The sequence below is a fragment of the Chelonoidis abingdonii genome, chromosome 5, assembly GCF_003597395.2.
Source record: "Chelonoidis abingdonii isolate Lonesome George chromosome 5, CheloAbing_2.0, whole genome shotgun sequence".
Lineage (NCBI taxonomy): Eukaryota > Metazoa > Chordata > Testudines > Testudinidae > Chelonoidis > Chelonoidis abingdonii.
In genome coordinates this window covers 70,034,066-70,051,508 of record NC_133773.1, presented here as the reverse complement: position 1 = coordinate 70,051,508, position 17,443 = coordinate 70,034,066, and the positions used below count along the sequence as shown (strand labels likewise).

General features: G+C 39.6%; 1 protein-coding gene across 2 annotated transcripts in view; it reads right to left on the bottom strand.

The window, feature by feature from the left end:
• TLL1 (tolloid like 1) overlaps window positions 1-17,443 on the bottom strand; it is a 195,812-nt gene that overhangs the window by 61,610 nt on the left and 116,759 nt on the right. For both annotated transcript variants that reach the window (XM_075066357.1, XM_032785269.1), the window contains exons 6-8: window positions 17,015-17,193; window positions 10,937-11,042; window positions 6,538-6,662 (exon numbers count right to left, since the gene is read on the bottom strand). In XM_075066357.1, the coding sequence (XP_074922458.1) occupies window positions 6,538-6,662; window positions 10,937-11,042; window positions 17,015-17,193 (410 nt within the window). The remainder of the gene's footprint in view (window positions 1-6,537; window positions 6,663-10,936; window positions 11,043-17,014; window positions 17,194-17,443) is intronic.

Here is a 17,443-nt window from a genome sequence, read left to right as displayed (position 1 = left end):
AGTCTGCAGCCCAGTAAAGCACACACAGGGGCAGCTCCAGGCACCAGCACGTCAAGCTCGTGCTTGGGGCAGCAAGCCCCCGGGGGCGCTCTACTGGTCACCGCGAGGGTGGCAGGCAGGCTGTCTTTGCCAGCATGCCTGCAGAGGGTCCGCTGGTCCCCAGCTTCAGCAGACCTCTTGCAGGCGTGCCGCCGAATCCATGGGACCGGGGACCTCCCGCAGGCATGCCACCGAAGGCAGCCTGCCTGCTGTGCTTGGGGTGGCAAAATATCTAGAGCCGCCTCTGAGCACACAGAGCTAAAATATGGAGATTTACTCTATTCAGATCCTTAAATTGCATTGCTATAAAATCAACCTCAGCCAGTTGAACACCACAGCTCCTAAAATTTCATTTAAAGAATTTCAGCATCTATCTGGCTGAGCTATGAAATTGTTTGTTTGTTTTTTTTAAAAAAAACACCTCTCTGAAAAGAGCTAATAATAAAATTTGGTGGTTGATTCTCCAGTGTGGTGAGGTCACTTCAGCTGAATTTATGTGGATCAAAGTGATCTCCAAGTGGTTCACGGAGTCCTATAAGGGGACAAACTAAAACCTCCAAAACTTTGGATAGAGTTAGGGGAGGGTTTAAAATCAGATCTTTTCTAATACAATTTTATATAATTGAAGTTTAAAATACTCTCCTGTGTCATATATTTGACAATATTTACTGTTTAAGTTGAACATATCTTGTCAGCCAAGAAAAAGGATTGTAGATAAGCCTCTTCTACTTGTTAATCAAAGTCGTGTAGTCACATGATTTGATCATTTTGCTTTACTTTATTATGAAAGCTGAATTAGTTTAATGATCTATTTGTTAATTTGCTCTAGTAACATGGACAAACCAAGCCCCAAGTAGAACAAAGTGGCCTGTGGGAACTTTCATCTCTAAAGACACTGTTCACTTAGATTAAACTAGAATAGGATGACATACTCCATATTAAAAATAAGGGCAGATACAGTCTACTCATATGTCACACAAATCAGGCACAGCCTTTGAGTCCCTGGCCAGTTTCCAATGCTGCCTTTGATTGGGCAATATTTGGGCAACCCTCCCTCCCCCCTTGTTTAAAAGCACATTTCTTTTCAATGGCTCAGAAGTTCTTGAAGCAGTTAGTTAAAATTCCATCACAAGAGAATTCAGAGGGTTTCTTTCCATAATTGGACTGCCAACAATTACATTATTTGTGATTAGGCTTATGAAATGCTTCACTATAAACTATTTCACTGACCATTGCGTCCATGAGTAATGGGCTCCACTATTAAAAAGAAATGTGACCATATGATACAATTAAATGTATGGTGACTTATTTACATTTCCGAAGAACCAATTTTAGTATTTTTCATGCCAGAATAAACTAATTACTACCTCTATGTTACACACCTCTGTTTTTACAAAGATCACTTTTACTCCCTTATTAAAGGTTAACATAGCTGGTATTTCCTCTATTGCCTGGCTTCTCTAAATGTTATGCCCTATTTCAATTTTATTAGGTTAGGCATGTAGTGGAAACAAAACTGCAGTCCTTCCAGTATGGAATGGCAATCTGTTTATTTTACAGCTCAAGAAGTATGGACTTTAACACTCCTTGCAGAAACCAAGAGTTCTGTGTGCATGGGGTGAGGAGAGGGCAATTATTTCTGCCTCTTCCTTACGAAGATAAGCAATTTTTACAGATAGCAAACAGATGGAAGGATATGGAAACATGTATGTCACACCATATACACATACAAAGCAACTGTCACCAGTGACATTTGTCAACATTTCATTAATTATATAGAATGGGTTAGCAAACCCTGGCATGTCTGCAAAATTTCTCTTATCTGACCTGCTCCCTCCATGCTTAAGAGTCAAACTGAAAATTAAAAGTTACAAGGCCCCTAATAGTTACAAATACATGGAGCATACCGCAATAAAAAATGCCTTTAAAATACCTGCAACAGATATAGTATTTATTTTTAAACTAAAAAAAGAACAACAATCAGTATTTGCTACATGCAAGTGTTTGAGATGCTGCAGTTCTCTCTTTTTAAAGTTATGAGGGAAATACTAAAAAGACTCTCATACCACTGCGTGGTAAATGTGTATACATAACTGATTTAATGGTGGCTTACTTGTATAAAAACATTAGGAAGTATTTTAGTTTTCTGCACTGAAGCTGGAGTGGTGAATAATATTGGTGCTGTGTATATGTATTTCAGGTTGCAAAGCCAAAAACTCAAAAAATTGCGAAATGCCTAAATTAATTCAAGTGCGTTCAGATGCATTATGATGCAGCCTTTAATTACATGATCACTTAATTTTTTTTCCACAAGACCACAGCCGCATTCAGATCGTAAGATGGATGGTGTTTACTGAACGGGTAGCTATTCAATATTTCTTTTCATCCTTCTATCCTTGTATCAGTCAGTGTGTGGCCCCATGGGCTTATTTGGCACACAGCATTTAAACAATGCACTGAATACAGAATGATTAGTTTCCTGGTGGGTTTTTCTATGGCATTCATCATCACAGTGAGTTTGAACTATATGACTGGTTCAAACAGTAATGAATTTATCTTTACAACACCCCCCGGGAGGTAAAATGGCATTAAGTATCACCATTTTCTGAGTGTGGATCTGAGGCACATGACATTCACGTTAAAATTGTCAAGCATCCACTAATTTTGGGCTGCAAATCTGATATGCCTAGGGTAGGATTTTTCTGAGTACTTAATATTGTATATGTTCAAAACACAGCTCCCATTGACATCAGTTGCAGCTGTGCATGCTCAACATTTTTGCAAATCAGACTCCAGGTGTCTCAAGTTGGGTATCAAGAAAATAAAGAACATAGAATTAGTGGCCAACTATTTCTGACTCAACGGGGAGGACTGGGCCAGGCCCCAGGAGCAGCAGGGTCTTCCTCAGCAACAGCAGGAATGGGAAAAGGAGACATTGAGGCCCACCTTTCCTCCCTCCCTCCCAAGCCTCCAGAGATGGCGAGCTTCCCTTTAGGAAACACCCTCTACAGGCTTATCGAGACTCAGAAGCCTCCCTTGACCAGCTATAGTGTAGAAGAAGCAAAACTGGACTTTCCAGGGATTAAATCTAGGAACAGCAGAGACCACTTCAGCAGCAGCAGGACAGGAAAAAAACTGGACCTCCCCCTTAAGTCCTTCCCAGTCCCAGTACACCAATGATGTGATGAGACTGCTTTTCATAATTTAAACTGTAGACTGATTGGTCAAATTTCTTTCCTCCTGCCTCTCTCCTTCCTAAATTCTCTACTGCCAGACTTGCTCCACCTGCTCCTCTCCATTTTCTCCCTTCTTTCCTTTCCCTCTTTTTTCCTGCTCATCTCTCTTTTGCTCTGTACCTATCAATGTCCATCTTCTCCTTCATTTATTTCTCCTACTCCTTTTATTCTTAATCACATATGTGTAATAAGCGACAGAGTCCTGTAAGATTTCAAACACTCAAAGTCTGCACACCTGGGCCCAAATCCTGGAAGAGTATTTTCTGTTTACTTAATATTAAGAAGTAACCATGCCAAATCAGTAACTGTGTTTTCCTTGACAAAGGTCACCAAAACCACAATCCAAACTAAAAAGTACAAACAGATCAAACTCCTATCTTATAAATCTTATAGTCCTGGCCCCTTCACACCTGGTGAAAACAGGATATATAATTCTATCACCCAGTCTCTCCAAAGTTGAAATATGTCTCTCATCCTATAGAAACTTTCTAGGATAATGATACCTAACTAAAAACACCAGTGAGGCTGTTTTCCCGCAGGCTAGAGAAGCTGGAGAAAGAGGAACATTCACACAGCAACACTTCAGGTGCTTTATTCTAAATAACCCTCAGTACAGAGAACTGATCATGGTCAGGATTCCATACAAGTATTTGTAATCCCTCAGAAGCAATAGATGGCTTCCTGAAAAGTCTCTGTTTATAAGAATAATTGGAGATTTGCCACAAGTGGAAACATCAGGATGAATACAGTCAAGCACATAAGAATCCCTTTATAAAGCCCCCAAATTGAAAATATTCCATAAAAATCATGTCATTTAAGTGATTATCTTCTGTGTCTATGTTTTATTATATTAAACTTAATGTAATTAAAACATAGAAGTAGAAAACTATGCAAATATTCATACTATTAATAACACTGATGTTCTATCACAAGCAAACATTGTGATTAGCATTTTCCAACCCATACAGGTAATATAGCATAGCTATAAAATACAACAAACATCAGAAGTTTCACAGCCTGATATATTAACATGATCCCATGCTGTTTCACATGAAACAGAAAGCTTAATATGCCTCTATTAACTCTTAATATTCCTTACCGTCTGCAGTGAAATATATTTTTAATCACAATAGTGTACCCAGTTTCTGAAGATTATTTTGTTTATTATTGGACATTAATTTTCAAAATCTTTGCTGTATGTTTTGCAATTTAAGCATCTTTCATTTGCAATATTTTGCTAATGGAGAACTTTTACCATTTTATATTAAATAATATTTTACATTTAGAGCTAATCCTGTGGTTTTACTCACATGAGCATTCTTACTCACTGTAATAGGACTAACTCATGCAATTAAACCAGATCCTTATACAATACCTTTCATCCCAAAATTTGCCAAAGTGTTTCACAAAAAAGGGACATACTCCTGCATCTCTTACTCATTCAAATACTTCCATTCATTTCAATGTGTGTATTAGTCTATCAGTGTTGCAAATAGCAGCTACTATCTTCCAAAGCATATTATTGCAAAACAGAAACTTTGCATGGTGTTGTAAAGCCAGACCCCTGCAGACCCAAAGATCACTGCGGAACAAAACACTGACAATATCTATGGCCAGTAAAGAACAATTATCATGATGAACAGAAAAACATCTTTTCCCTGAACATTTGTTTTGAGGTTACTTTTAGGCACATGCTACCTCTTTTCCAAATAGATTGGAAAAAAAAACAAATGTATATCTGGGGTGTCATTCAGACGTGATGCATATTGTCAGAATATAATGAGGTGTTTACTTCATTCATTTTGATCACACAAATACTGACTGAACGCACAGCGTTCTTGACTCTACTGACTCTCTTCGTCTTCAAGAATTTCTCTGGTGTCTGTAAGTGTATATAATTCCTAAGTGCTTGTAAGACAAAAAGACACTCTTCCCCCATGCATATTTTACTCTTTGTCAATCTATTGAGTAGTGCATAATGTATTTATGCAAGAAATTATTTCCCTCTTCTATCTATTTATATTGTAAAAACTCACAAATAACATTTTCAAAATTGCTCCTAAAGGGCTTTTGAAGGCCGCTGAAAGGATTTTAAAAGGAAATGATAGAAGATGATTTCCTTGCTTGCCCTACAACTCTGTACAAGTTCAGTGTACGTGGAAGAACTTCTTAATTCACCAAATCAATGTATAACTGTTAGCCAGCTGATAACTTTCATGACACTTACTTTGTGTTGTGTGCATACAAACATCTTGTGCCAGATTCTAATTCCTCTGGCACTAATGTAAATTTCAAGCAAATCCATTGGCTCAATCCTGAGTCCTTTTGTGGCTCAAGCGGTACGAAGTGGCCATATAACTGGCTTCAACAATCAGGTGAAAATTCTCTCAGTCATCATGTCCTTCTTATCCCACCATATGGGGCGTAGTGAGAGCATGCTGCACTCTGGTAAATTCTGGCTGGTAGATGGCCAGTGTGGTACCTGTAAGGCTGTTCTAAATTACACTAAATTTGAACTAGACATCAGCCAAACCCAGAATTGGGAAATCACAGCGTGTTATCCCATCTCTGTTATGCACCACAGTGGTAAAGGACTGAGCGCCATGGTTTAAAATGAGTTGCTCTAGATTTACATCAGTTTCTGAGAGATCAGACTATAACTCTAGTTCAAAATTGTTTAAAAATAATTGGTATAACAAGGCTGATGACAAACACTGACTATAATAGAAAGATAACTGTATCTGATCTTATCAGTGCACTTATAATTCACTTAATGTGTAGTTTTAAATTGCACATTTTCATACACTGAACAGGCAAAAAGTGTCTAGAAGATATAACTCACTGCAGGGGTATAATCTGTTTATTGATTAAAAATGTAATTTCTGAACTCCATTTATACTTATGTGCAGAAAAAACATGTTGAGAATGATCCTTGGAGGACACTCAGATTCCAATATAGTGGTACACTACACATCACTATCATCTATCTACGTATAGCTCAGATTTTAAATTACAAAATGTAAATAAGAACTGACAAAATAGTATGTTGTTTTTTCCAGTCACTGAACAACTAAAGAAAGCAAGAATGTCATATGAGTAAATTCAGTTTCAGGCAGTTTATCTACACGTAAATGCTTTGAATTCCACAGTCCTCACTTACACAACATTTTTATATCTGATTCTTGAATTGTACACATTATTTCTCTTAAACAACATAGTAAAACATGCTTGTGTGTGTGTGTGTATTTTTATGGTGAAATACCTGGACATCTGTACAGCTTTCTTGCCTGTGCAATATCTCCTTTACTTAGACGAGTACGCTGACCAATGGCAGGTCGTATACCATTATCATCACGGGAAGGAAGAATGGTATCCAGAAACATACCCCTAAAAAAAAAAAAAATAAAACAACAAAAATCGACTCATAAAACCTTAGAAATTTTTTTTATAAAACTATTCATGTTTTTATATTATATATTTATTTTATAAACAATAAATATTTTGTGATAATTAAAAAGGTAAAATGCAAAATATGAAAAAAAAAGAAAAGAAAAAAGTGAATGGAAGAGAAAAATTCCCCAAGTTGAAAAAATGGCTTAAACAGTAGCAATGATAATAGAAAATAGTCTTGCTTTAATGCAAACTGGCAACTACTTTTTTATTTCGAATAGACAACAATAGCCCAGAAATTTCCTACTCAAATTTAAATTAAATAGGAAAAGATTGTTGGGACCTAGTATTTGTCACATTGAAGACAGGATCTGTTGTTTGCTTAGTCTATTGTCTGCCTGGCAACAACATGAACAATTACACATTGCCTTGCTGTGAAATTCTGCTTCCAAAGTCCCTGTTCCAAATGAAGTTTCAAGGAGGTATTAAAGGTCTTACTTGCATCCATGAAAAGCAGGGCAATTCAGAATTAAGGTTGCCAATGTATCTTTAATTCATAAAACTGTGCTAAGCTATTTCAGTGTAAGGGTATTTAGTAAGATCATTCTTCTGTTATGTGTTAGACCCCTGAGCTGTCCTTCTGCTGCTAAGACGTGAATGGTGAGCCAAATTCTGCTTTCTATTACAATGATATAAATCCATGCTAACTCATTTGACTTCAGCAAAATTACTCCAAATGACTCTGATGTAACAGAGAGCAAAATTAAGTATTAATCTTATCTCAGAATGTCCTTGGTTTGATGGGTTTAAGTCAGATATTTTTTAAATCTGATTCTTTTGAGTTAATTAAAGCAGTATTAAATTAATATTAGGAGCAATATGAAAAAAGAAATATGTTCCATTAACATGCTACAGAGTCTGAAAACCTTTGAATTCTGATGTGATGTCACTGGGCTTATTAAAAATTTTGCTAGATTTTCCTTCTTATCTTTGATACTCATTTATACTTGTAGCACATACACTGAAAGCTAAAATCTTGTATTACCACTTACCAGTATTGACTGTATAATGTTGCTTCATAATACTCAGTGTGCTAAGGCAGAATCCGAGCCTAGGAATAGAGGCTGCTTTTTGAAGTACACTAAACTGGCCATTTTGAATGTTTTTCCTATATCCTGCTGTCATTGCACACATAAAACTCTCCATGACATCACTGGGATTATTCCATAAAGACAGACTGCAGGAAATACGTTTATTTTAAATATTAGAAGAAATAGTTCAAAGTACTAACTGACCATCTGAATAACTATTTCTAGGAACAAAGCCGAATTTTTGTAAAACAAAACAGCAACTGTAACAAGAAACTCTAATTTTATTTTTCCATTGGTATAACCTGAATCCATAGAATTTAAAATTTAGACAATAAGAAATCGTTCCTTTTTTGAGTTCTCCAGCACCACCTTAAAAAGGCTTATGGAAATAACAAGCCCTTGATAGTCTTAATACTTATCTATATGTTGTGACTATTACTTCATGAAGTTTTGTGGTCTTTGTTGACCTGTTCCTGGTGACGAAACGAAATCCTAGTTACTAACAGATGTTAAAGTTCCACACTGAATAGAACTTCCCCTCTGAACATAATCAATGGCAAGTCTTATTGGCCTTAATGGCCTCTGTAAGTGATACAAAACACTCTCTTCTGCCTAGGGGTAGAATACAATTCTCTATAGCACTCTCAGGCCTGGTCTACACTGGCAGGGTGCGGGGAGAAATCGATCTAAGTTACGCAACTTCAGCTACATGAATAATGTAGCTGAAGTTGACATACTTAGATCTACTCACGGTGGTGTCTTCACTGCAGTGAGTTAGCTGCTGCCACTCCCCTGTCGACTCTGCCTGTGCCTCTCATGGTGGTGGAGTACAGGAGTCGACGGGAGAATGCACGGGGGTTGATTTATCGTGTCTAGACTAGACGTGATAAATTGACCGCCACTGGATTGATCGTTGCCTGCCAGTCCAGCGGGTAGTATAGACATACTCTTAATTTCTGCCAGCCTGGAGCATCTAAGACTAGGATCAGAAACTAAATCCTCATTTTATAGTCATTACAGAGCACTAAGACTATGGTTATTCTTTTCTATTCTATAAAACTTCTTATATCACCTTCCTCAACGTAGCATTTGAACACCTTCTAGTAGTGCATTAAACAACATCTACCATATGTGTTTCGTTCCCACACTCATCATCTTCCTGGAGGAGAACTGTGTGTGAAGTGTTCTGTTTTGGTAGATTTTTTGGTTTTTTTTTAAATGTACATGCTGCTATGTGCTTATATTAGAGAAGGCAGGTCATATAAGTGTTCCTTGCACTTATAGTGAAAAGCAGTGAGACTGATGATGGTCTTTAATGCATGTAAGAGTTCATTCCATAGTCTTGGATCAGCCCCTGAGAAAGCTCTGTCTCCTGTACCACTGAGCTTTATCCATCCATTCATGGAACATATATGCTCCCCATCACTGTAACATCCGCATGCCTCACAATCTTAATGTATTTATCCTCACAGTACCCCTGTGAAGTAGGAAAATGCTATTATTCCCATTTTACAGATGGGTAACTGAGGTATACAGTAGCTACACAATTTGCCCAAGTTCACACAAAGTCTGGGATGGAGCAGGGACTTGAACCTGAATTCTCCTCCACAGACTTTACCCTTGTGGGGTCCATTGGCATTACAATGATAACATTTATATAGGGTGGTTAGTGGGTGAGCTACAGGGTATGAAATATAATCAGCACTATGGGTGAAAGACCCTTCCCCACACTCAAACTTCATAGGCAGGCTGTGCAAGGATAACCAGCAGTGGAGCAGCAATGTGGGAGCTCCCAATATGGGAACAATGGGATTCTTGATTGTGTGGGTCTAATGCCACTAACACCATGAACAGCACAGAATGACCTGCAGTCTCTTGTTGTCAGATGCTACCGGTGTGGTGCTCTGCTCTGTTCAATGTTGGTATCACTTGGCTGCGTGCGTGTGTTCCCTCTTATGCGCTGCCCCAGCTCGGCAGATAGCTGACACAGCAGACTCGACGAGAACCCCCAATGACCACAGAGTCTAGAAAGGTATGAAGGCATGTCGGCCAGGTTTATTGCCATATGGACACAATGGCAGTTCCCTGTAGATTTCTTAGTCTAACTCAGGGCATGCTACGAGAAAGTGCCTCTTGACAATGAACTCAGCTCAGTCAGTGACGGGACTTTCCACTGGCCCCTCAGCTGGACAAAGACACCGCCCCAGGGATGCATTCTTATACACAGGTACAAACAAGTTACACATCACTCCTGACTTATTGAGGTGCAACCCTTCTACGCAGCAAGGTACAACCCCTCTGCGCAGTAAGGTGACGCCTCTCACCTTGTACATGTTGGTTCGAACAAAAAGAACTCTATCCATCATATTACCCTTTTGCCCCTGTCATTGGGATGGGTTAGCCTGTTCCTTGTTATCTGTGTGGAGTGTACAAGTATGTGAATGTTCTGATATCTAATGTTCGGTACCTTTTAGGTATGTCTCTTTTTGCAGCATCAGCCCTTTCCTTGCCAGCTTCTGTGAGCAGGGCCTGCCTCTGGCTCACAGCTTAACTTTGCTTTATGTTAGCAAAGTCTTGACCATTATTTTAGTTCAGGCCTCAGGGCTCATACTGGGCCTTCGATACCAAAGTTTCTGTCTCTGGGCCTCTACTTACTACATCTCTAACCTAGTTCAGCCCTTTCCCATGGCCCTCGTTTGTGGGGTACATTTTCCAGACTTACATCTCACTCACTACACCCACAGAGGTACACAATTACTTAGACTTATGTATTGAGATGAATTTCACTCTTAGAGAAAGGAACACATACCTAAATATTTCATGTTCTTGATGCTTCTAAATTTAATTTTTTGTAGCATATGAGGTTTTACAAAATAATAGACAACTGTTATGAAATGAGGCTTCCAGGTTATCTTTATATTAAATCTAAATTAAAACAAGATTAAAAGGCTGCTTTGAAATTGAATATCATGTCGAGACATAAAGCAATCAAATTATCCTATATAGTTGGATTTAAAGAAAACCAACAAGCTGTGTTTTGACTTCTGCTGGAACACTCTCTGCTGAAGGAATATAATATTTTAAAGTTGTTCTGGAAATGCCATTGTTAAATCTATGGTTCCTAGTTTTCACACACAGAAATGGAATTAAAAGTCAAAAAGTATAACCTGAGACTCCAACCTTGAGAAGGTGTTCCTGGCATAGTGCATAATGCTGTCAAAATCATATGGTTCCCCAAGGGAGTTCACCTCTCCAGGCTCCATCTTCAGGAAGTTGTATTCCTGACCTACAAATGAGTCATAAGCAAAGTCTCAGATTAATCTTTTGATAAAGGTGGGAGAAGGGGAAAAAGAGCTACAATGCCATTCACAGAAACTCATGGATCTTAGTGAATCTAATCTTTAGAATAATTAACTTCTCTTATTACCTGGATGAATGGAGGAAGGATCCATGCACTTAGAACACGCACTACTAACTTTATTCTACTATATATATATATATATAAATTAGCTGTTTCATTCACCTATGCACTGTAAGTGAATAAGGCACAGAACACCAACTTATGACAAATGTGGAGGTCACAACAGTCATCTTAGCCATCAATGGCAGAAGAAAAAAACTTAGCCATCAATGGCAGAAGAAAAAAACCACCTCACCACAAAGAGCCTAGCAAATAGCTCAGGGGTGGACAAACTTTTTGGGCTGAGGGCCACATCTGGGTGGGGAAATTGTATGCAGGGCTGAGGCAGAGGGTTGGGGTGTGGGAGGGAATGTGGGGTGTGGTGTGTAGGAAGAAGCTCAGGACAAGGGATTGGGGCAGAGGAGGGTTGTGGGGTGCATGAAGGGGCTCAGGGAAGGGGATTGGGGTGCAGGAGAGATGTGGAGTGCAGGAGGGGGCTCAAGGCAGAGGTGCAAGAGGGGTGCTGACTGTGGGAGGGGGCTCAGGGCAGGGGTTGGGTGCAGGAGGGAGCTCCGGGGAGGGGTTTGGGGTACACAGAGGTGCAGGGTGCAGCAGGGAGCTTGGGGCAGGGCGTTGGGGTGCAGGAGGGGTGGGAGTGTATGAGAGGGCTCAAGGAAGGGAGCTAGGGTGCAGGAAGGGGTGCGAGGTGCAGGCAGGAGGCTTAGGGCAGGGAGTTGGGGGATGGGGTGCAGGAGGGGTTTGGGCTCTGGCCCAGCACCACTTATCTAAAGTGGCTCTGGGGTGGCAGCAGTGCACACCGGGGCCAGGACAGGCTCCCTGCATACCTGCCCTGCTCCTGGCCCCGCGCTGCTCCAGGAAGCGCTGCAGCCCCTGGGGGAGAAGGGTGGAGTGATCCGCATGCTCTGCCTTTGCCGTGCCTCCAGGTACCTCCCCTGAAACTCCCATTGGCCGCAGTTTCCTGTTCCTGGCCAATGGGAGCTGCGGGAGCCGGTGCCTGGAGGGAAGGGCAATGCATGAATCCCTCTGCCCCCCTGGCCCAGGGGCCACAGAGACATGGTGCTGGATGCTTCTGAGAGCGACACGGGGCCTTTGGCACCATCGGGGGCAATCCCACGGGCCAGATCCAAAGCCCTGAAGGGCCAGATCCAGCCCTTGGACTGTAGTTTTTCCACCCCTGAGATAGCTGTTCAGTGAGAATTCCACAGGCTGGCTACCAAAGTGACTTTGCTTAAGTAGAGGCTACCCTTTCAGTCCCCTTCTACCACAACAGTTATTTGGGCCAACTTCCCACTACCCCTCCCACCCTAACCTCATGTAACTGTTAGGGGCACATGTGAGAGAGCTCTGATCTGTGTAAGAAGTAGAAGCTCACTTCCAGCCCTTCCAGCAACCTCAGGTCCCGGCCGAAAGCCATTGGTCCTTGTCAGTATACAAATATGCAAACTGGCCTTTGCTCAAACCCAAATCCACTGAACTCCTGCCAAAAGTTGTTACCCACATTAATGAACAATACTGGCCAAACCTCTTAGACACGAACAGAAAATCAAAAACACCCTCACTGCACATGCCAATTTCCTCTTGATGGAAATGCCTTTCTGATTCCAATTACTGATGACTAAGCCCAAAGGCTCTGACAAGAAGGGGCATTAGCAGCTTCAGTTAGGAACTAGAGAGGAAGGTGGAAACTTGCAAAGCGAAGGGCAGGTGGCCTGAGAATGGCAGTCCCAACCCAGGAGGAAGGTAAATACTGTACCCATTCACATGCAGGTCTGGGTGGCAACAAGTTCTCCTTGTTACATGAATCCACCAATCACAGGCAAAGCCTGAAGGAGGGCAAGGAGCAGTTACTGCACCCAACCCCTTTTAGCATACATAGGAGTCCAGGATGCAGCACACAGAAGTAGGGAAGAGCATATGTGCAATGTGTGGACTCAAAGGGTAGCAGGAGAAGAGTCTGAACCTCTCTCAACCCTTCAGATTAAGAACCATGAGAAGTGTCTGTTCCCTGCCAGTCCTGCTCAAAGTCCCATTCCAAAGAGTATGGTGGGAATTTTAACAGCTTCATTGCATAACAAATTAAAATATTTAAATATTGCTTTAAGACCAAAAAATCATACAATGGCTTTTTCAGGGCACAAACTAATTCTTAACTTACATCAGTTGCATGTAGTGCAATACTTAAAACATAATAAGCCTGGCTTAGTTTAAAGAGATTTTCAAAACTGCATGTTATGTTGTGTGTTTTTAAGAGTTGTGTAATTTAGATTCTTGTTTTACCCAAGCCATCTGGTAAAATAAGGCACTAAAAGCAAAATAAAACTCTGCTGCACAAACACTGAGCAACTGGTTAACAAATAAAACGAAAACAATGTTAAGATGAAAGCAGAGAAACCCCATATACTGAAAAATAATTTCTTTTGATTTTATCCTGTTAGGCTATTTATTTTGTAGGACTCTAAAATATCCTATATCTGTTTAATCTGTACCTTCAAATTTCTTTTGAAACTTGATCCGTTATTATAATTCCATTCTGAAAATGTTTAAAAGGGATTTAAGTTGGTTAAGTGTGACACCCTCTCCCACAGTGAAAATCCTAAAAAGCTAGGATATGCCAAGTTATAGCACCCTTCTTAGACCACACAGGATGTTTCCACTGACAGCAACAGACTGTTTGTATCATCAAAAGGAACGCGACTAGAGTGTTTCCTTAACAGTTGGAAAGACTGTACATCTCCCTCAGAGTACAATTCAAAAATTTAATTACAACCCCATACTTCCCTCACAAGCACGTAACACATGCACATATGTCTATGCTGAATATGTGCAAAAGTTGCTGAGGATGTATTTATCATGTATGTATTATTATGCAAATAGAATTAAAAATTATGTGCATGTGTGAAAAATTTAGGGAGTAATCATGTTATCAAGTCATCAGTGCGTGAGAAATAAGGACAAAGTTAGGTAAGATATGGACCTTCCTTGAGCAAGCCAACATTAGCACTTCTAGTACAAACCTTTGCTTAAAAAATATAGCCCAGATCCTCAAAGGTAATTACGTGCCTAATTCCCATGTAAATCAATGGGAGTTAGGTGCCTAAATACCTTTCACAATATGAGCCCAACTCTGCTTATTACTGTGAGTAGTGTCAATGATTTCAGTAGGCAGGTTTTGCTGACTGGCACAATCTGATTAGTGATTGTCAACCTATATTATAAAAAGGAATAGAAGGTGTCAAGGGGGAGGGAGAGTGAGAAGGAAACTGACAATGCAAGTTTGTTCTGCCTCAACCTGTCGTCAGGAGAGGAAAACTAACAATCTGATCTTACTATAAGGCAAATTAAAGGATGAAATATTGCTATTGCATATTAGGCATAAAAGAAGTGACAACAAAATTAGATTAGATCATAGCTGTCATCTGTTGTCTCTTGCAGAATGCTCTGCTGTTGTGACTGAAATAGCTAATAAATAAATATAACCCTTTGCTCTTGCACAGTATTTTTCATCTGTAGATCTCCACATGCTTTCCAAAGCAGCTAAATATCATTACTTCCATTTTACAAATGATGATACTTAGGCAGACTGAGATGAAGTGACTTGGCCAAAGTCACCCAGGTCAGAGACAGAACCAGGAATAACCCCCGACATTCTGACTCTAAGGCCAGGTCTACACGACGCACGAAAATCGATTTTAGATACGCAATTTCAGCTACGAGAATAGCGTAGCTGAAATCGATTATCTAAAATCGATCTACTCACCCGTCTTCACCGCGCAGGATCGATGTGCGTGGCTCGCCATGTCGATTCCGGAACTCCATTGGTTTTGGTGGAGTTCCGGAATCGATGTAAGCGCGCTCAGGGATCGATATATCGCGTCTAGATGAGACGCGATATATCGATCCCCGAGCAATCGATTGTAACGCGCCGATATGGCACATCGCATAGACGTGGCCTAAGCCCTAGCCTCTAGATTACGTTGCTTCTCATGCTCAGCATGATCGTCCACATTTGATAATAAAAATGAAAGTTGCTGATAAACCAATTTAAATTGCTTGTTAACTATAATCTATATTTTACCAAAAGCCATTTTTATCTCTCAGAAGTTTAAACATAATTTTGTATTTCAAACTTGTTACTGTGCCACGAAGAACTCACCTGAATTAAATATGAATAATTTGTCAAAGTAAACGTATCTGCAGCAACATAGGCTTGTAGAATCAAGTACAGTATTTGCATACTAGCATGCTAGCAGAACTAGCAATTTTTATCTTCTATGGGTTGCTCTTCTATCTCTGTGGGCCAAAATCAACTTCTGTAGCCTAACTCTGATTCCAACAAGAACAGGTCAGATAAGCATTGCAAAGAACATTTGATAAGAATAAAACTTTCAATGGTATGGGATAGATTGTAAACCTGATTTGTTTATGCATTTAAATCTGGGTATATAAATGGCTAGCCAGATAACCACATATTAATTTGCATACCAGTATTGGTTTTGTGTATACAATCATCATAACTGTGCATGCAAATTTGACGCAAAATTGCAAAGGCATATTTCCATGTCAACATGGGCTTCAGAAGTTTTGAATATCAGGCCTTTAGCATCTAAAACATCAACTTTGAAATACAGAGTCTCTGGAATCATAGGTTTATATCTTGACAAGATAATCTCAACCTCCCTACTTCACAGTTAGGTAAATTGACTATCATACAAGTCACTTTTAAGGACCAGGGTTGTCAACAGGGGCCTGCTACTTCTTCCACCTGAAGTAGAGGGTTTTGCAGGATGATCATAGTACATAGTCAGTGTGTGCCACTGCAGCAGAGGGTTTTGTGGACTTGTACATATGTGTGATAGGGATGAGATCATATTTAATGAGTGGGTAGGTAGAATGCTGTCCAGCAGGACTTTAGTGTTGAGCAAAACAGCATTAACTATTTTATTTAGGAGTATGGATAGCGGCCCAGAACTCATTTATTGGAGGCAGCATGAATTAAGTTAGCCAGTGTTATTTGAGTGGGCAGCATTAATTAGAAGAACTGAGTTCACCCAACAGGCCCACACCCAGTAGTATACAATCAGTAGGAGAACATATAGTAGGAGGTGTGGCTTGGTGTGGGCGAGGCTTAGCCACTAATATAGTTCAGCGTGGTGAATAAGCTTAGGCCCAGGGCAAGTAAGCATTGGATGGAGCTGGTCAGAAAGGTTCTCCTCCATGGAAAATGTTGACTTTTCATTGAAAAACCAAACATTTTCTGACTGAAAACAGAAAACTTTTGATTTTTGTTGGAAACGCAAACATTTTCACTTAAAGCAGACACTTGTCACAAAAAATGTTACTTAGAGAAAAACTAAATTTTCTGTCAAAAAACAATTTCTGTTAGTGTTTAGTTCATTTTCCAAGCCTTGTCACAATTTTACTTATCTTTACCATAAAACCACAGTCCTGCCTCCATTGTACGAACATGAAAGGTCCCACAGCTCTTTCCATGAGACTAGTGTTTTCCCTGGAGTTCCTCCAGGTTGTTTAACTGGCTGTCTATTTGGCTGTTTCTCTCCACTCCAGACATGATTACACTTTAGTTGTACTGTATATATAGTATATAGTTTGAATCATCTTAGGATCCCTCCAGATAAAAAGAATAGTGTAAATATAAAAATGTTAATTTTGGCTAGTTTATTAGAATGTTGAATTTTCTAAGAACACTCAAAATTTCAGTTGTAATTATTTTAATTGAAAAGACTCATTTAAAAAGTGTAAAAATTGTTACAATCTTCAGTAGAACAAAAATAAACAGTGAAATAATATAACCTAAGAACCTTATCAAATTGTCTCACCTGGTTGGATGTTTTCTCTAATGATGGATACATGGTCATCTCGATCTGGTCGTGTGTGTTCATGCCAAAAGCCTATCACATGCCCTAACTCATGAACAACAATTCCAAATTTATCACAGTTCTTGCCAATAGATATAGCCTGAGGACCATTTCCCCTTCGACCCACATAAGAACAGCACCTGTAATCAAAGTATAAATAGAGATTGAAACTTTCAAGAAAACAACTTAAAAATAAAATTTTGCTAGAGAGTAATTTAAAAAAAATCCATACAGTACATTACAGAACAGTGCTACAACAAGCTGAAGTTAGTATTTATAGTAGTTAATACAGAGTTTTATTATATATAACTATTAGAATGAATTTCTTTATCCAAGGTGCCACTTATGATCTAATGAACTGTTATTTATGTCCTTGGAGGCACTCTGAAA